At 44.0% G+C, this 20494-nt stretch overlaps 1 protein-coding gene across 4 annotated transcripts in view; it reads left to right on the top strand.

Moving 5' to 3' along the window:
- Positions 1–3721: 3721 nt before the first annotated feature.
- The window catches only part of SCUBE2 (signal peptide, CUB domain and EGF like domain containing 2), a 39557-nt gene continuing 22784 nt past the window's right edge, over positions 3722–20494 (top strand). For 3 of the 4 annotated variants that reach the window (XM_065682992.1, XM_065682991.1, XM_065682989.1), the window contains exons 1-8: positions 3722–3841; positions 6052–6174; positions 6627–6752; positions 9937–10071; positions 16734–16859; positions 17276–17392; positions 18292–18381; positions 20073–20189. In XM_065682992.1, the coding sequence (XP_065539064.1) occupies positions 3739–3841; positions 6052–6174; positions 6627–6752; positions 9937–10071; positions 16734–16859; positions 17276–17392; positions 18292–18381; positions 20073–20189 (937 nt within the window). In that variant the 5' untranslated portion in view covers positions 3722–3738. The remainder of the gene's footprint in view (positions 3842–6051; positions 6175–6626; positions 6753–9936; positions 10072–16733; positions 16860–17275; positions 17393–18291; positions 18382–20072; positions 20190–20494) is intronic. The other variant, XM_065682990.1, reaches the window with a different exon arrangement.

Below are 20494 nucleotides of genomic sequence, written 5' to 3'. Positions count from 1 at the left end.
ATAGAAAGTGGTGTTTATTAACATCTGCTGGAGAGTTTGAGTGTTAAGCAATGATAGCTGACTAACTGGTCCAAACGTGTTTACAAATGTTATCATTTGTTATAGTGATGACTTGGAATGTTCTCACAAAGAAATACCAATGTCAAAGAGCTGCACTAAGCAGATCTTTGTTTAAAAGTTATTTTACATGGCAAAAATTCTCTTTTTTTTTTTCCCTGTTAACCTGAAGATTCATTAATAGAACAAACTGTATTTGGTCCTGCAGTAAATGGGAACTGTTCTTCATTTCAGTGACAGAGGCATTTTAAGATGCAGATCCTACAATGTTTAAAATATCACTGGTGGATCTGATGTTTGTTTTGAGGGAAGTTTTTCTATCAATCAGTGGCATAAAAATACACAAGGAGTGTAAATTACATGAGAGGGTCTTTTAGACTTCTTGTGACTAGGAGAACCCCAGATTACCTCTCTGAGATTTAAACCATGTGCAGGTCCTGCTCCCAAGGAAAGCTACCATTACCTTGCAAAACTGAATGCTGAATACTGAAATGTGTTATTTTACATAAAACTCAATGACCTGTTTGGTAGCTTGGAAAACCCTTGGATACAGATGAAAAATAAATGCAAAAGTTTGAGTGATTCATTTCGAAGGACAATTGTTCAAAGCCCATTATACCTACAGAGGTGAGTAAGACTTAAACTACAGCTCTGAGGCATTGTGTGTGAAGAAACTTCGGAATAATTAAATATTTGAAGGTATCTCCTGACTTGTCTGTTTGCCCCTTTCCCTTTTTTGTCTGGCATCTCTCCTCCTCACCTCCAATTGTTTTCAGCTTCTGTCACAAGCACTCATTATGCTTGCTCAGTTGTGTTAAATTTTGGGTCACTATATATAATATAATGACTGATACAACATATGACTATATAATATAATGCACTGTTCCTCAGCACAGTGGATGCACTACTTCTCACTACATTAAAGTACAAATGAAATGGCAATCTAGATGTCTTCAAATAATGTTTGCTTATTGCTAAATAATAAAATTTAACAAGGGTTATAAAGCATAAAGCAGTTTTTATCCCAGATTTTCAGACAAAAGTATTCAACTCAGGTGCAGAATTTCTGGAGCAGTTTTTACATCCAGCTGCTCTGTAGTGGCTTAGTCTTGATCTCTCAGTGTGAGGCAACTTCAAGTAATAGTTAAAGTGGAGGGCTGGGGGGAGTGGGGTGTCGTATCTATATGGAAGTGTTACTTTGGAGCAGCAGTGTTCGTAGTGTTTTGCTCCTGGCAGTCCAAATAGAGCCAACTGTGTCAATGGAAAGAAGTTCTATGTTTTGCAAGACTGTAGGGCAGCACACACACACTGGTACTATTGGAAAAAGCAGACAAGTTTTCTGATGTGATGCCTTTTTCCAAATGTGAACCAGCCAAACCTTGCTCCCTTGCAAAGCATCTGTGACATGTGGCTGAATGGGACTCTGGTCCACACAACTGAGAAAATTCAGTTCAAGACTGAAGTGCTGTGTAATATCTGCATGAGCAAAAACTTTGGTTTTAGGATTGGTATGCATAATGTATGAAAATCCTGCTTGCATACACTTCTTGCAGATACTTGCCATATTTGGCAGATATTTGCAGGCATTTTCATCCCTTAAACATTGTGATTTCATTTTATTTTTAATTGCCGGAAAAAACCAAACAAACAAGCAGTTCTTCGTGTACGTCTCTTCCTCTTGAACTGCTCTGGGATGTTTGTTTTTCTTTCATCATACTTAGTGCTGAAGTCGAGTCTTACGAATCGTTCTAGTTTCCGTCTCCCAGTAAAGATCATAGTACCCAGTGCAGTCATCTGTCACTGTGACTCTGTAGTTGAATAGAAATAGTTGAGAAGGCTACCGAACGACATCTGGGTTTTATCTGAGCTTCTGTCTGTTTGTGACTTTACAGAGATATTTTAATGGCAATTCTTCATCATAAAAAAAAATGAGTGCTACATGTGAAATAATAGCTAGGATCCTTCCCAAAGCACTTTGAGATTTATGTATAAGATGGTTTCATTAACTAAGATAAGTTTTATATTGTTCTGTTTGTTTTCCAAGCTGTGTTGGGATCTTTTGATCTAACTCATGCATTCCCAAATATTTATGTGTCCCTTTATATTTTAGTTTACAGAAGTAAGAAAGATGCTTGGCTTTTATGGTGTCTCAGAAATCTTCAGTTGCTTGGATATATGGCTCTGCAGTGTCTCCTCCTGGTTTTTTTTTTTTCTGTTACACTCTTCATATGTAGATTTTATGGGTTTTGTCAGATCTTGTGATTGAATTTAATTGAATTAATATTAATCTAGTTCATTGAGGAACCTCAACTGGAAAGTGCCTCAAATACCAACAGCTTTTCCATAAGGTAGCTTGTAGTTGTGTGCCTCAGTGGGAGACGGCTCCTCTGTGCATCTGGAAGATGTTTGCAGAGACACCGTGACTGCTGCTCCTGTGTGAGAGGTGTGTGGATGTGCAAATTCTAATTGCAGGTATGATTGTTTATTCATGAGATCATGGAAACTGTCGGGAAAGTCTTCATTCATTTATTACCTTCTGTTGGTAAGGGGAGGCTGGGGTATGGTGTGGGGCTGGAGAATCCTTGGAGTGTTTAATGAGCAGCTCTCTGCATTTATAGATGAGTTTGACTAAGACTGAAACCATCCAGGAGATACAATAGGCTGTTTCTCACTGGGTTTTAGAAGAGAATAACTTTGATCATTTCAAACGCAATGAAGCCTGATGCTCCAGTGAGAAAGGAGAGTGGTAATTTATAGCTACCATTAAGGAAACAAAGACAAAGACTGAGGGAAAGTTTCATTCTGAAGATTTATTAATGTGTATAAACCACCCTTACAACTAGAAATAGCTTGGTGTTTCTCACAGAACAAAACAAAAGACAAAAGACAGCGAAATGGGGATGGGAGGGAGAAGTGGAAAGAATACTGCATGCTTTGGCTTGCGCCCTGAAAGCTCAAACAACATTTAGGAACTTATAATTTCAGTGAATAATGGATAGGCTGCTTTTACCTGCCAAAGGAAGGACATCCGTGGGAAATCCCTGGCTGGGAAAGGAGGTGGGATGGGGCTTGGGGCCGGTGATGTGGTGTGGGTTCGCGCTGGTACAGTGTGAGAAGGGGAATGCGTGTGCTGCAGTGGGGGGTAATCACTCGGTAAAGACTGTAATACTGTGTGTGTGAAGAAAAGCAAGCAAGGCTGGAGTGCGCAGTGTGTGCGTGTATGTGTGTGTATATATGTATATATGGGTTATGACGGGATGCCGGCACAGGGTATCTTTGCATGGGCTTGTCTACTAGAAAGAGACCGTCTTCCGGGCCCCTACAGGAAGGGTAGCCCCCGTTCAAATACACTTGCCGCTGGCGCTAGCAGGCTGCGTGTGCGGTATTTCATGTACCTTCGGGAAGCGCCGGCTCCCCGGGCCATCTGTGTTTGGGGTGCTGTGCAGGTGTTTGAGCGCCGGTGCCGAGGGTGGGTGCGCTGCTGCGGTCGGTGGAGGGTTTTCATGTGGGATGGGGCGGGCAGGGAGGCCCGGCCGGCCCGGCCCGGCCCGGCCCGGGGAGGGGAGGCCCGCCCAGCCCTCGCCGCAGCTCCCCGCCGCCCCGCGCCCGCTGTCAGACACCTCCCTCCGCCGCCGCCGCCTCCTCCCGCCCGGCGGCGCAGCAGCCGCCGCAGCGCCATCGATGGGGTCCGGCGGCCGCCGCAGCGCGGCGGGGGCTCGAGCGCTGCCGCTGCTGCTCCTGCTGCTGCCCGCGCCGGGCGCCCCGGCCGCCCTGCCCCTGCCCGGTGAGTGCCGCGCCGCCGGCCCGCCCTCAGCCCTGGGCAGCGGCTCCCCGCGGGGCACCTGGCGCTGCCGGCGGGCGGGTGTCCCCCCGTCCCGTCAGGGAGCGGAGCGGAGCCGGGCGGGCGGGCGGGCGGGGGGCGCCGCTGGCGAAGGGAAGGGGAGCCGCCGGCGAGCGTGAGGTGCGGCCGTTGGCGGGGCGGGCGCGGACCGTTGCCGGAGAGGGAGGTTGCTCTTGGCAGGGCCCTGCAGGCACCGCCGGTGACTCCGATGCCGGTTCCCGGGAGCACGGTGACCCCGGGGGGCACGGCGGGCGGTTAGCGCGTCGCCTTTGCCGGAGTAGCGGGGAGGTAACTGCGCGTACCAGGGCTCGCTCTGCCTTCGGCCGCGAGGAATAACGCCGGTAACTGCCTGCAGCCTCCTCGGCGGCCGCCCTTACTGCCAAGTTTAAGGCTGCGATGTTTGCTCACAGCCTCCCTTCTCCAGCTCAGGATACTGTCATTGCAAAAGGAAAACTCCTTCCCTGTGCCTGCCGATTATTTTTCCAGCCCTTTTCCCCATACTTCTCTATGCGCTGATGCTGGGGTTTTTTTTGCTGCTGTTCTTTCCTGCACAGTGCAGACCGCAGAGCATTAGTGTAAAAATAAACTAGCAAAGTGGCCACTTTGCCGCTGGCGTGAGATCTAGTTAATGTCTCTGTGTCCTGGCTTTGAAGGAAGCCCCCTCCCTCGTGTGCGTTTTCTGGGCTCTCCTTGCTGGGGCTGCGACGGGGAGAGCTTTCGAGGCAGGGGCATGCAGCCAGCACGTGTGGCTAATGCTTCTTTCTGCCCGCTGTCTTCCCTTCCCTACCCATCCTTTCCTCCTGCCCCACCTGCCTGAATCCCTACAGGGGAGGCCTCTCGGCTATTCCCTGCTCCCCTCCTTGCATCTGGCTCTCTCAGTTCACTGCATACCATAATTTTAAAGACTCGACTTTTCCACAGAGTCTGCTTCCCTCTTTGTCCCATGTTCCCCTCACTTTCTGGTGGTGGTATCAGGGGACCCCATCACTGCTGTCGGCTCTATGTGCACCTGAGAGCCAGGAGATCACTGCTGCTCAAGCACTGGCTCTTTGCCTTGTTTCCAGCTGCCAAATGCCATTGGGAGTTAAAACCAAGTGAATACTTTCTGCAGTTGGCAGCTGCTGCAGTAGCTACAGGCATATTTTGTGACTGGGGGGGGGGAAGGAGATGAATGCCATAATTGTTAATGGGAGAGGTGCTGGTTGAAATTCCCCTTCAGAAGGTGATCCCCACTATAAAAAGTTGACTGTTTTAAGTAGAGTCCCCTCCTGCCATTAGTCCTCTTGTTCTAGGAGTTTGTACCAATATGGGGTGCTGCTTCCGCAATTCTTCCTTTTAGCCAGTTGCTGGAACTCGTCTTGTTACTGTGTTTGAATTCTCTTCTGCTGTATGAAAAACTTCTGCTGATGTCTTCTGCTGCCTATAACTTTCCTTCCTCTTCCTCTGTCTACACTTCTCCGTCTCCAGGACTTCTTCCTGCTGGTGTTTCCCTCTCTCCTCATTTCCCCTCCTCTGAAGTTTCCACCTGGATATTTTGCTTCAGTATGTTGTGCTTTGTGATGGCTGGCCAGGTGATTTGGCAATGCTGCTCACCAGCTACTATTCTTGTATTTAAAACATTGGTATTACCTATAAGTTACACATCTGTTTAACGGTAAGTCAGTTTTTTAATGTATTGATGGTTGGATGTGACTTTTAAAGTACATTTCTGTAAATTCCCTTTATTAGTTTAAATATTATTTGGCTTCCTGAGGGTGATGTCATGGATGTGCTCAAGAGCTCTTTCAGTAGCTGTTCTTTGTTAACCGGAAATATTAACAGCCTCTAATGAATCTCTGTAAAACTGTCAGCTAAATCTCACTTAGAATCTAATCCGTAATACCTTATTTTGGGTGTATTTATAGGTGGGTACAGAAGCATAACACAAACTTATCTGAATTGCATACAAATACATCTGTATGCAAGTAGAACTTTATCCAAATTAAAGTTCAGATATGGTCTCTGCACATTTCTGTCCTGACTCTCATATAATATGCACAGTTGCACCTTGAGTGGGTGCTCAGCCGTGTGTCACCTCCTCAGCAATGTGTGCTGGAGCCGTGCTCTGTGCTCCACCTTCTGACATCTCTTCTGAATCTGTTGTCTTCCCACAGATGTGGATGAGTGTGCTGCGGGGCTTGACGACTGCCACCCAGATGCTATTTGTCAAAATACCCCAAAACTGTACAAGTGCATGTGCAAAGTGGGTTACACTGGCGAGGGGAAGAAATGTGAAGGTAAAGTGAGCCAAGCGCTATGCTCTGCCTGTGTCTGCATGAGATATTGATAAGATAGAACCATTAAAAATAATGGCTTGGAATATGGAGGGCGATTTGAAATCAAAATAGTCATTGTTTCTTCACCCTATTTACGACTTGTTTGCAAAATCAAAGGCTAACAGACTCCGTGTTTTTTCATCTAGTAATATCACTTGGTCTAATCATTAGTTCCTTGTTCTAATAATTAGTTCCTTAACCAGCAGCCTTAGAAAAATCTAAGGTAAAGCTAGATGGGAATCTGAGGGTGTTTTGTCACTTTTTAGAAACATTTGGCAAGTAATTTCTTAAATATAGTTTATCTACAAGACAATGATGACTTCGGACAGTAGTTGCTGCTCACGTTTACACAGTTGCATCTCTATTACACTCAAGCAATGATCCATCATATTGACTTTTGCTTTATTCCTTAGACATTGATGAATGTGATAATGACTTTAATGGAGGCTGTGTCCATGAGTGTTTCAACATTCCAGGAAATTACCGCTGTACTTGCTATGATGGCTTTATGTTGGCTCATGATGGCCACAACTGCCTGGGTAAGACGTGTGTTCATGATCACTGTGAGTGGGGATGCTAACATAACCCTTTAGCTGCCTTCATGGGAAATGCATGGTGATATGTTGGGCTGAATCGGCTCAGCTAGAAAAGAATGTTACAAGTGGGACTAAGGAATTCCCGGTACCATATACAGTCCCAGTGTGGCTCTTTCCTTCTCTGTAAATGAGGAGGATAATTGTGCTACATTTCTGTGAAGTGCTTTGGAGTAAAATGTGTGAAGTGCCATTTATTATTATGCTAAATGAGTATATGTAAACCAGCATGTGCTATCATTGTCTTTTCTGTTCTAAAGTTAGTTTAGGATCAGTTCTCAGGTGTGTTTCTAGGCTTAGAAATCTTCTCACTCCTGCATCTATAATGTGTGCATTTCTCATTCTTGCTGGGTCTGAGTACATACTCACGTGCAAGCTGTAAGGAGACGATAATTGTGAGTGTGCAGTAGCTGTATATAATAGAGGCCATTGAAATACAGAAGGAAGAAGCCAAGTGCTTGGAGTTTCTCTAGGTGGTTAATATGAAGCAAAGTATGCACCCCTGGAAACATGTTCAATCCTGGCATATGCTCCCTTGACACATATTCTCTCACAAAGACTTTGACAGTTTCCTTCTTTTTGTGTGCCAGCAGGTGAAAAATCTTTAAAAATGGGTAACAAGTCTGTGGGATTTTTATCCTTCATCGCACAGTGAAGCAGCGTACAGAAATGCAGGAGTTGCCAGCCTGTTGGCCATGTGCTATGCAGTTGGTGATATATCCTTGGGACAGAGCCTCATGGTGATGAAGCTATACTGTTTCCAGGACACACACTGGGTATCCTTGTGTGGCTCTGCCCCATGCTGTGGTACCTGCGCTGTCTACTTTTTCAGAGATGCCTCTCTTTTTCTTTTCTGCTGCACTGAGTGTGAACGTGCCAGGACAGGCTCCCATCCCCATGTCAGGCAGGGAGAAACTGGCTCTCACAGCCTGGCTGGGGTATTTCCCACCAGTGTGTGGTATATCAGGTGGGAGATGAGACCATCCCTATGCTGTATCTTATGCTGGAACAAATCAGAAAAGCTCTGGGTTCCGCTGGCATTGTGTTGGGTTTTAGCTGCTGGGAACCTGGTGCATGCCCACAGATTAACTTTGTTACAGTGTAAGTGGAGGAGAGGATGAAGTTACTAAGTTCCAAGTACTTTACCAAAGAAAGCAGAGAGGGAAGCCAAATATCTGCTGATACTTTAAAATAGTAAGAAGGGTATCTCGTTTTTCTCTAGTGCATTTGTGTAAACGTGGTGGAGTTCAGGTGAGGTTACCATGAAGGGCTGAATGAATGAAAACCTTGCCTCTTATACTGCCACCAAAGGGTGTATTCTCTTTGTATCCGGTAGCCTCTCTAGAGCATACTTCAGCTGGCTTGTTTGTGATCGGTAAGACCTAGACATATCTTTGACCAAAATCTGCCACCTGCTTTGTTACTGAGGAGCTGCTCATTATTACGTGGCAGACTTGTCAGAATAAAATAAAATGTCATTGACATGCAATGAAGTTTTTACCACTGACCTGCCAATTTTGAGATGTGGTGTAAATGTTAATAAATGTTTTGGTATGCAGCAAATTGGATCACATCTTCTCTTAATCTGTTTATTTACTTTGTTCAAGCCAGGGTTGCCCTCCTCTCACCCTTATTTTTGAAGATCTCGTCTGTGCGCGCCTGGGTTTAAGCCAAATAGACAATTACTTGTTGGAAAGATGATTTTTTTTGAAAGCTTTCCAAGATCTGCAAGACAGAAACATCTGCTGGAGTTCAAATCTGTAGTACTAAAGACCCATGGTGGCTGTTTATTCATGATTGTTTGCACATTCACATCACTGTAGAACTCCAAAATATTCAGCTTCTTTGTGATGGAGATATGTCAGCCGCTCTTTTTGCTACAGCAGGTCACATTCTTTTGCATCCAATTGGCTTACTCATTGCCTTTAGTAGAAATTAAATCTGTTGTAATACTATGTTATACTGCTTACTAAAAGCCTTTCTCTTTCTCCTTTTTTAAGACAGCTGTTTTATGCCAGAAATGCTACAATGTTAAATTAAAAACACTGTACTATTTGCACAGGAACAATGAATAGAACAGGGAACAAACATGATGTTCTATATAAAGTTGCAAATGAGACCAGTGCTTTGCCTCAGCAAGGTCTTGTCCTGGTTTTTAAGGGACTGAGCATTTTTACTTCCTGTTCAAATTGGCATTTCTGATAATTACAATAGGAAAATTCATTGCTTGTAGTGGTTACAAAACCCGGCCCTTATGAAGGGGTAAAATTCCAGACAATTGGAATTTGACATGAATATCCTGTTGTTCAGAGGCTTAGCTAAAGTTTTGCTACTTTTTGTTTCTCTTGGTTGTCTGGAAAGCAGAGCCCTCCTTCTATATTCTCTGGTATTGCTGAAGCTCTGCATGTTGCAAAATCAGCATTAAAGCTAAAACTTCTGCTGTTGTCCTTGACTGCAGTCAGGCAACACAGCAGCAGCCTGGATGGTAAGTGGTGATGATCTAGAGCTGAGGGAGGAGGATTTATTATCAATCTGAGCATTAGAACAGATATGATGTGTGAATTCTAGCTAGAGTGAAAATAAGGAGCGAGGATAGGTTTTAAGCTAAACTTATTTTGAGTTTTGTATTTTTCTTGTTCAACCTTTGCTTCAGAATGGGGAGCTTTCTGTAAAAACACCTTTTATAGCTTGATTGTGTTGGGATGCATCCCACTAAAGACAGAACCACATATGGATGCTCAATCTAGATGTAAATATGCTAGGCTGCTGAGTGGTAGTACTAACCAGCTATGCTGAGAGACAGAGTATTTCACATAGGTGGTATGGAGCCCTGCTTCTGACTCCACTGAGGCTGCTTTGTTGTAACCAGTAGCTCTAGTTAGTTGGCCAGCATTTCTTGGAAGCCCTGTGACTGATGGGGAAAACTGCGAGCAGGGAAAGAGCAGCAGCAAAAATATACTTTCCCAAGGGTGACAGCAGAACATCAACAGCTAGCCTGGGTGTGTAACGTACCTGGGTGGTTACGTGCTGAGTAGATGTCTATCTGTACTGTACACTGAGTGGCTGCTGCCAGTGTGAGTGTAGTGGTGTTAGTACAAAGCTGATATCTCTTTTTTTTTCTTTTTTTCAGATACAGATGAATGCATGTACAACAATGGTGGTTGCCAACATGTTTGTGTCAACACTGTGGGGAGCTACGAATGTCGCTGTAAGGAAGGGTTCTTTCTAAGTGATAACCAGCACACATGCATCCACCGCTCAGAAGGTATTGGCTGCTTCCCTTCAGGCACCAAGCAGGAGTTTTGGACAGAAGCTAACTGCAAAATCTCTAAAGCATCTTTAAAAAGATTTTTAGGTTGAGTTTTTCAAAGCTGTGAAGGGTCTTGAAGTCTCAGCTCCTTTTAAGAGTATGTCACAATCTTCTGAGTGACTTTGAAGACTCAGCATCCCTTCTGCCCCTTTGATCCTACCTGTATGTCTGCAGTGCTGTGTTTTGTTAAAGGCTGTACTGCTCTATTTTCAGTGTACTTTATGCTCTGTTGTGCAGCTAAACTGTGTCCTAATCCATGGAATGGTGACAAATTGAAGGCCAGTGAGTTCTGACCACTTCTATTGCCTTTAGTTGGTTACAGGGCAATACCTGCATTACCTTCAGGTACCTTTTAGGTTCCCTCTACAGTGTTTAGATTTCAGCTAATGGATTTATTGTTTGTCAGACCCAAGGGTATTCAAATCACATTCTTTGTTTTGAATGAAACCTTTATGAAGTAACCTTTGAGAGATCAGAGAGCCTTGGATATCTAATTAAACTTCAGATTGAACAAAATTATTTTGGATGCCCTTGGGGAATACTTTAAAGTGGTTGCTCAGATCGTGGAGTTGTCCATTGAACTGTACAGTGAATCTCTTACCAAGAAGTATTTTAAACTGTAAAGCTTTCTTTAATCTATGGCTTATCGTTGGCATGACTGTAAGAGGAATCTGAGCATGAATAAACAAACCTTACTTAAAAAATCCCCATAGTGAAAAGATCAACATTTACAGATGTAGATGGCCATCACTGATGAGTGCACTGAGGTGGCTGTCATCGGCTTTATAGCTGAATTGATCTTTTGTTTGAATTAAGAATTTGTATTCTCAGCTTCCCTGTGTTGGGCTTGGTGTCGCAGGGGTCTGCTGATGCATGGTGATTTCTCAGGCCATTGCTCAGCTTGCCACAGCAGGAGCTGAGCCAGGAGTGGGGACAAGCAGGAAGGCTGCAGTGGTGGGGCAAGACGTCTCCCTTCATGTTGCTTTGCTATCAGTGATGTGTGTGTGCATGAATTATGAATCTAAGGATGAAAATCAGTGGCTTCCACTTCTTGTCTTGTCCAATACCAAGAGAGGAAAATCTTCCAACTCTTTATTCTGACTTGCGTACCTTCTACTCTCCAGAACTAACAGCAGCAGCATTTACTGTCATTAAGAGTTGTTCCCTAAATTGTACCTTTGGAATTTTTTCAGGTTGTGCTGTGACTATTTTCCTCCTGCCTCCCTGACATTACTGTGAAGAATCCATGGGATTCCCCACTTTTTTTTCCTTGGGTGGGCAGGTCTGTTGTAAGCCAAATCTCATTGCTTCATCTTTCCCCTCACTTTGTTCTCTGCTTTTCTGCTTGTTGCTAGGTCTTCTATTCTCTGCCTTGTGTATGCATCTCTGAGTGTGTATACTTTATTAGTTCTCTTTTGAGACCTCTCAACATTGATTGAAACAGTGTTTGGCACCTACTGTCTAGACCATCTATTCAGTTTTGCTTCTTATTTGTAATGTGAGGTAGTATTTCCTTCCCTGTCTCCCAACCCAGTTAAGAGAGTGCATACATTAGTGCTTGAGAGACCTTTCTAGTGGTCTGCAATACTTTACATGCTCAGAAAAAGAGTGAACTGGACTTGAGATAGGAAAAACAGAGAGGCTTGGAGCTGTTGTAGTCCTCCTGGTGTATGACCTGAGTAACTAAGAGTCATCTGCCTTTCCAAGTTTATCTGCAATTATTGTCTGGGTTCCCTGTCACCTGCTGTGACATGGGACTCAAGGTCAGGTAGCTATTTAGAGGAGAGTTTGATAATTAAAATTGATTTTTCATCTGATATGACAGTGTTGGTCTGAAGCACAGTGCAGTTCTGAGAGGGCTGAATGGTTCTGCCTAGCCCCCTCCTTAAACCACAGGAGCTCAGAGTATCCTGGGACGTTGTGCACAATCCTATTTTTTTTTCTCGACTGGCTGCTCTGAATGAGCTCTTCTTCACCTATGTGTGGAAGAATGGGTTTACTCTGGGAGGCTGTTACAGTAGCTGGCAGGGCAGCTATGCACATTAGCTTGTTTCTGGTTTTAACTCGCTACTTATTAGAGAATACAAAAATTTGAAGAAAAACAGTTTTTCACAAGTGAATATGTAGTACATCTTGTGGTTGCTGTTGCTATAGGTCAACAAATCTTGCTGCTCTTCCTTGTGGTATTTCACAGTCATAGTTATCTACTGTAGGGCTGAATCAGTGGTAGTGAACTGGATGTGCATGTTGAAAGTCGCATTTGAAATCACTGTGTGGACTGAAAGCTTGTACACAGAAGACCATCTTAGCTACTGCTCTTAGAGCCCTCCAGGCTGTGGAGAACAGTCAGACAACCAGCAAACTTTTAGAAAAAGTTGCCTTAACCCAAGGGTGCACAAAGCATGAAAAAAGACTAAAGTGCTCTTGGCATGTCCTGTTCTGCTGACAAATGCTCCTCGCCATTTGTCTGTCAGAGGGTGCCTCTGAGAATCTCTGGTATTGCTTTGTACCATTGCATCCTCTCCCTCTGTTCTATTGAGCACCTGTTTGAATGTGCCCTAAATGGAGCGTTAATGTTCTTAGCAGGTTGGTGGTCATGTCCCTAGTCTTCTGTGTAAAAAGTATTTCAACACAGAGATTATTGTGACCTAATAGGGAAATACTGTGCTGGCTTTTTGCCTTTGTCTTGCCAGTGCCGAGAGTGCTCAGATCTCACTGAAGCTTGCTGGGTAATTTCATGAAAGTCTAGTCATCAGGAATGGCTTGGGGTCCACTAGGCGAGGCAGGCACTGGGTTTGGCTCTCTTGGCTGTGTGTGGTGACCAGGAGACTCATCCTAGACACTTGTGCACCGGTAGGGCAGGTTCTCCTGCAAGAGAAACTGTGTGTCTGAGAAGTATGTGGTGGGATTTGACCAAAATTTGCTTGGGCTTTGGTTCTGGACTACAATCTGCCATTGCAGCAGCTCAGGAACAATGTGACCTGGGAGCCTTTGTGTCCATGAAGGAGTTCACAGTCACACAGCATTTGTGGTTTCACAGACATTTCTTATATACAACCTTATAAAGTGGGGCTGAGGAGAAATCGACCACATTTGGAAACAAGCAGCAGCTTCATAGTAAACACTATATTTGCTATGGGTCTTCTACGAAATGCTGTCTTTTGGGTCAGCTAAATTTTGGTGGGTTTGGTTGGGTACCTTGTTACACAATGGGTACTTTGTTATTAAAACGTGCCCAGGTTTGGGAAGTGCAGTTTTAGCTTTCTCTGGGAGACCTGGTTGAATTCTGCTCACTTCACTTAGAATGGAGAGTCTGAAACTGGGCATTTAAGCCATTTGTCTGATGTCAGTGAACTTTACCAAAGTACCTGCTCGAGCAGTTTCCCCTTTGGTAGCTCAATAGAGACAAAAGAATAACTTTATTTACAGAAACCAGGCTGCTAATTCTGTTAATGCTTTCTAAGACCTGTGAGCTAACAGACCAAATCATACTGCATGCTTAAGAACAGAAATGTCACAAAAACACTAGAGTTAATGAAGCTACTTTGTGGCCTCATAGGTTGTCTTGTTCCTTGACTGACAGCACAATAATGGATCACAGCTTTCATGTGGGCTCTTTAAGCTGTGGCTGTGTGCTGCAGGATTTGAAGGGTCATTGTCTTGTTAGACTTCTACAAAGTCTTCCCTGTGGGAAAGGAATCAAAAAGCCATTACAGCAAAATAACCTAGGATCTGCAATATCCATTATTTTGTTGCTTAAATCTGTCTTAATAGAGAACGGGTAATGTAGCTTGTGCTTCAGATGGCCCTGTGTAGGGTAAGGACCTAACTGAAGTGTAGTGGAATAGTGGTGATGAGCTGACCTCTGCTTGCCAATACAGTGTTTTTGTTTCACTGAGTAATAAGACTGTGAAAAGGGCTTGTGTAAGTTTAAAAAATATCTCGGGTGTGGAATTGTCCAAACAATCCCTTTTTAGCAGCACAGTCACCTTCTCATTCTCTCTGATTGTGCATCTGCTCAACTCAGGAGAAGTTCACTGTGGTACTCGGTCTTCTCACATGAAGTATCCTCACCAAGGAGGAAGAGATTTTGGTGTAATATGTCTTGTAAGAGCCCAAGGCAGAAAATTCGATGACAATGGTGTGTTTCCCATATAACTGAGGAGAGCATTCAGTTGCCTTCTCTCCCAGTTTTGTAGCACTGTGGAATACTACAGCAAAAACCTTTGGTATATTGTTAGAAGAAAAGCTGTTCTTGTAATTTGACTTAATGATCCCAACTATAATCCACCCAGCTGCTGTATAGTTTTAAGTTGTGTGTGTACAAATTGTGTTACCATCTTGCCAATGCAAAGTAAAAGAAGGTTTTGCAATAATTTCAGCAACAATTCCTTCCTATTTAATTGACTTCAACTTTTTGCAAAGACCAGAGCAAACACTTTGGCAGGCATTAGGTGCTGGTGCATGAATGGCTCGTAACTGTCAGAAACCAAAATGACAGATTGTTTTTAGGAGGTGAACCAAAAGGAAGTAAGTCACTAGTGTAACGTAGCTTTTTCATTTGGTTAAAACAGGCACTGGCACTTCCAGCTGGGAAGGTAGAAATACAGAATGCTGTGATAATCCCCAGTGGGGTTATTTTGGGAGGTATTTATTGAAATCAGAAAAAAATTGAAAATGAAATGGTAATCAGAAAAGAGAATTGACATACAGCATATGTACAATCTGTATGTCTGCCTGGTCTGTACTTGGTCACTGCTGAGGTAGGTTATGACTTTGGGAATCTGCTTCATATGCCAGTAATTGAAATAAGAATGACTTTTGTGACTGTTAGCCTAGGCATTCCTGTGTCTGGTGGCTGCTCTTCTAAGCAGAGAAATAAGAGCTTCACTTTAGGCTTTAATTTTGCAGGTATCAGCCACCTTGCAGTTTTTATAACAGACGCGAGGAGGTTTTACAAGCACTGGTATAGAGTGAGGGCATTGGATGAGAATGAAGATGCTGTACAGATCTAGGGATGTTGCTTTTTCAATTTGCAGTCAAAGAATATGGGCACAGAAGATCACAGATGGAGAAATCTTGGAGCCATTGACTTTGCAGGACGGGACATCCTGCCTTTCCTGTCTTGTAAGCTTATAATTCTTGTCCTAACATTGTGCAGTCTTCCCACATGTAGCAGGCTGTTGCCTGTATGTGTATTCAACTGATTTTAACTCTGTGCCTGGAAAAATCTTGGAGCAGATTCTCCTGGAAGGCATGCTAAGGCACATGAGGAACAAGAAGGTGGCTGGTGACAGCCAGCATGGCTTCACTAAGGGGAAATCCTGCCTGACCAATTTGGTGGCCTTCTATGATGAGGCTGTGGAACTGATGGACAGGGGCAGAGCAGTTGATGTCATCTACCTGGACTTGTGCAAAGCGTTCGACACTGTCCTGCATGCCATCCTTGTCTCTAAATTGGAGAGACATCAATTTGATAGGTGGACCACTTGGTGGATAAAGAACTGGCTGGACGGCCGCACACAAAGAGTTGTGGTCAATGGCTCAATGTCCGGCTGGAGACCAGTAACGAGTGGTGTCCCTCAGGGATCGGTGTTGGGACCGGTCTTGTTCAACATCTTTGTCGCTGACATGGACAGTGGGATTGAGTGTGTCCTCAGCAAGTTTGCCAATGACACCAAGCTGTGTGGTTCGATTGATATGCTGGAGGGAAGGGATGCCATCCAGAGGGACCTTGACACGCTTGTAAGGTGGGCTGATGCCAACCTCATGAAGTTCAACCATGACAAGTGCAAGGTCCTACACCTGGGTTGGAGCAATCCCAGGCACAGCTACAGGCTGGGCAAAGAAGAGATTCAGAGCAGCCCTGCGGAGAAGGACTTAGGAATGTTGGTCGATGAGAAACTGAACATGAGCTGGCTTCAGTGTGCACTCGCAGCCGAGAAAGCCAACCACATCCTGGGCTGCATCAAAAGGAGCGTGACCAGCAGGTTGAAGGAGGTGATCCTGCCCCTCTACTCTGCTCTCGTGAGACCTCAGCTGGAGTATTGTGTGCAGTTCTGGTGTCCTCAACATAAAAAGGACATGGAACTGTTGGAACAAGTGCAGAGGAGGGCCACGAGGATGATCAGGGGACTGGAGCACCTCCCGTATGAAGACAGGCTGAGAAAGTTGGGGCTGTTCAGCCTGGAGAAGAGAAGGCTGCGTGGAGACCTCATAGCAGCCTTCCAGTATCTGAAGGGGGGTCTACGAGAATGCTTCATTAGGGACTGTAGTGATAGGACAAGGGCAACAGGTTCAAACTTAGACAGGGGAAGTTTAGACTGTATATAAGGAAGAAGTTCTTTCCTGTGAGGGTGGTGAGGCACTGGAATGGGTTGCCCAGGGAAGCTGTGAATGCTCCATCCCTGGCAGTGTTCAAGGCCAGGTTGGACAGAGCCTTGGGTGACATGGTTTAGTGTGAGATGTCCCTGCCCATGGCAGGGGTTTTGGAACTTGAAGATCTTAAGGTCCTTTCCAACCCTAACTATTCTATGATTCTATGACTTTATGTGACTGTTGTCTGCACACAGGGATGATGAGGATGCTGATGTTCTTGCACTTGTCCTGTTTTGCAGAAGGTATGAGCTGCATGAATAAAGATCATGGCTGTGCCCACATCTGCAGAGAAACGCCCAAAGGAGGAGTTGCCTGTGAATGCCGACCAGGATTTGAACTGTCCAAGAACCAGAGGAGCTGCATTTGTATGCAACATTCTGCATATGCTTATGGTTTTCAAAAAAAAAACCAAACCCAAACCCAAAAATATTGTGCTGTTTGCAGTGGTATGGGTTTTGGTATGGTATAGCTAAACTGGCATGACATGTCTAGAATGTGTGTGTTTGAATTAAACTAAAATCAATGGCTTTACTGGATGCTATCCCACCAGTCTATTGGTTGCTACAGTCTATTGGTTGTAGTTTGGGAATTGCACCATTGTTCATAATGAGAGGAAGTTTGGCTCCACAAGAGAGCTCTGCAGTGTTTAAGTCTCACAGAGGTCTTCAGGAAGGTGGCATGTTAGAGGTGTGTTGGATTTTCAAAAGGAGACAAAAATTGCACACTGTCTTTCAAAGATGCTGGAAGTACTTGTGAGATGTAACATTTATTTTCTTCCTAGTAACATGTAATCATGGAAATGGTGGCTGTCAACATACATGTGATGATGCTGATAATGGGCCTATTTGTGGATGTCACCCCAAGTACATCATGCATGTAGATGGGAAAACCTGCTTGGGTCAGTATATGGTGGGGGGAAGTAGTCTTCTGTCACCAGCTCTAACTGGTGTGGTGTTGCTGTGTGTTCATGATTAATGCTTCTCTTAATAGTATGGCTAGAAAATATCAGGAATCTAAAACTAAAAAAACTGCTAATGCATGAGTGAATTAGTTGGGTCCTGGCAACTATTGCTTCCCTGTATAAGTAGCTACCTAATATTACCGCAGCCTGTAATTATCATAGGGTCCCTCTGAAGTACAAGGCTTGTCACTAACCAAAGAAGATTCCCTTCTCCTCAGGATATTTTAGGTTCAGTTTCTTGTATAGCATGAGTCAGAGAGTGTAACTAAGACGTATATCTGTTAAAACCAGAACTTGGGAGTCAATTGAAGTGCAGTTTTTGCAAGGCTGTTATCCAGACAAAAAAACACTGAAGATTTATATAAAACCCACTTAAGATTTATATTCCAGTCTCTGAAAGAATTTGTTGCCTGTTGACTGAAATCACTGAAATGCTCCGGCATGACTGGTTGGTCCCTCTATTAGTCCATGATAGATGAGGACAGCATGCTCTTAACTGGGCAGTTCATGACAGTTCAATTAGTTCTTTCATCTTGTTGCTGTTCACTACATCCATAGCACTTCATCTGCTTTATTGCAAATACTGAAGCAAACATCAGTTGTAAAGAAGCAACAAAAGCACAGAAGAAGAGTATTCTCATGGTTTGGACTGAAGGGTTGACATGATTTTCATTATTACTTCATTTAAAAAAGAAAAAATTATTTCTGCCTAGTCTGTTCTGACTGTGATAATTCAGCATGCGATGCAGCTGATTGCATGTGTGTATGTATTGGATATCAGGTGGGGCCTCTGGTTGGGCACCTTTACTCATTTGCTTTTTTCTTGTTCCTTACAGAGAGGGAAGAAACTGCTGTTGAAATTTCTGAGGGAAACACTACAGCAGCAGCTGATGTGGACAAGAGGGTGAAGCGACGGTTGCTTATGGGTAAAAGTGCTTATCCAAAATGATTTTGCTATTTGCTGAAACCTTTTAGAATGAAGAATCGTTGGGGCTTTTTTTACTGTAACCATCATAGCTCTTAGCTGAATTCTGCCTGAGATGTTCCAGTCCATTTTGAGGAAATAATATTATTCCATAATGTATAAAAAACTAAGTATGTTGTTCGTGGCATTCAGTAGGAGTTGTCAGGAAGTTGCTCTTGAAGTAGCGTATATTTCCATGATTCTAATTCATCTAATTCATCAATGCAGTACAATTAATTCTCTGCCACAGGTTTAAAGTGATTGTGGAGGAAACTGTTTTTAGCTGCTTATTTTCAATTGAAAATACACTTCTGCATGGAAGACAATTGGGCGCAGTGGTGGATCCAGAAAGACATGTTAGGATGCAAGGACATCTTATTCTTCCTAGGGGTGTTTGCATCTGGCCCAGCATGCCAGCCTCTGAGACTCTGTCACTACTGGGAAGGCACTGGCATGGGAAGCAATCACTGTGGTCTCAGGGCAGCTGGGTCAGTGGATGTCCACCTCTCAGATGCCCTCACTCCAGGCAGTCAGGGTGATTTACCATGCTGTCATTTGCCACAGAAGTGCACTGGGACATGGAGGTGGAAGAAGAAACTACCAAAAGTGTAGGGCTCTGAGCTCCTGAATCCATATTTAGACATGTAAATTAATAGCCTCATTTAAAAAACAAAACCAGAAAGTCTCACAAAACCAACCAAGCATAAAAAAACAACCAACAAACCCCCAGCAAAATGTTTCTGTGGAAAGGGGAAGGAAGAAGAGTCACTCTGTCTTCACATGCAGGTTAGACACAACCTCCCAGCATTGAATGTGAGGTGGGAGACTGGGGGGAAATAAACCAGTAAAGACCTCAAAACTTGAGAATAAATAGCATATGCTGATGCTGCAGAAAACATGGAGACAGAGCTAGAAAGAGAGGATTTCAAAAAGCAGATGGAAGAAAATGATGTTTGCATCTCTCTGGATCAGTATGTGCTGGATAAAATTGCATTTGGATAGCCAGTGGAAAGGCTGTTAGACTGGCTGCGGTGGTTTGACTACAAAAAGATGAATGCCAAATAGTGAGTTATTTCTGTTTAGTTGGATGTGAAAGAACTGTATCTAAGGGGTGTTCAAAAGGTTTGGTGAGATTTATACATGGTTTGCATAGGGGTAGTTAAAGGAGCATGAGATTGAGATGGCACCTGGCTGAGAAGGCAGAAGGAGCACTCAGTGTAGGTGTAATCCACCATGGCTGGGAACACAGGTAGCATGTGAAGGTGTGTTGGAAATGATTTAAGAGAACTGCTTTAGTCAGGCTGAGTGTAATCGGGTATCTGAGCGTTGGTGGGAAATGTCAGAGTTTCAGCTGGGATTAAGTGTGGGCATAAGGGGCCAGACTGACAGGAACAGATGAATCACTGAGGAGTGGGGATTTGTGTTTGAGGATGAGAATATTCAGAGACAATATTTCAGTTTGTAGAGTCTGCAAAACATGGATGTAGCTGAGGCAGGGATTTTGCCAACACATGTATTTAGTAGCTGCTCATGTATACTAGGCTAAATGTAGTTGAATAGCAGTGTGCTTGGAACCGTGCCTTCTATCACATGATGTTTCTTGTTGCCATTATAATATCCCTGAGCAAACTTCAGCTTTATCTTGTTGGCTAGAAACATGTGCAGTAAATAATGGTGGCTGTGATCGTACGTGTAAAGATACATCTACCGGAGTTCACTGCAGCTGTCCTGTTGGGTTCACACTCCAGTTTGATGGGAAGACGTGTAAAGGTGAGTTTTATACTGGCGGACACGTACATACCAACACCTTACCGTAAGGTATTCATCTTCAAATGCAGGTAATCCAAGTCAGTATGTGTAATCTGACCTAAGAAAGGATGCAGCCGGGGTAGATGCACAGTTTCCATTGTGTCAGGTGCATCACACCACCTCACCGCTTTCACCCCTTCTGCCAAGTTGGCCTAATTTTTCACAGTAGGAGGTAATACTGGTGTGTGGTAAAGTAGAGGTCTTTACTGGGGGAGGTAGGCATGTCTGTTCTTACAGGCATATAGTTCAGTAGACTGCTATTTTAC

The sequence above is a fragment of the Lathamus discolor genome, chromosome 6, assembly GCF_037157495.1.
Source record: "Lathamus discolor isolate bLatDis1 chromosome 6, bLatDis1.hap1, whole genome shotgun sequence".
Classification (NCBI taxonomy): domain Eukaryota; kingdom Metazoa; phylum Chordata; class Aves; order Psittaciformes; family Psittacidae; genus Lathamus; species Lathamus discolor.
This window is presented reverse-complemented; position numbering and strand designations above follow the sequence as displayed.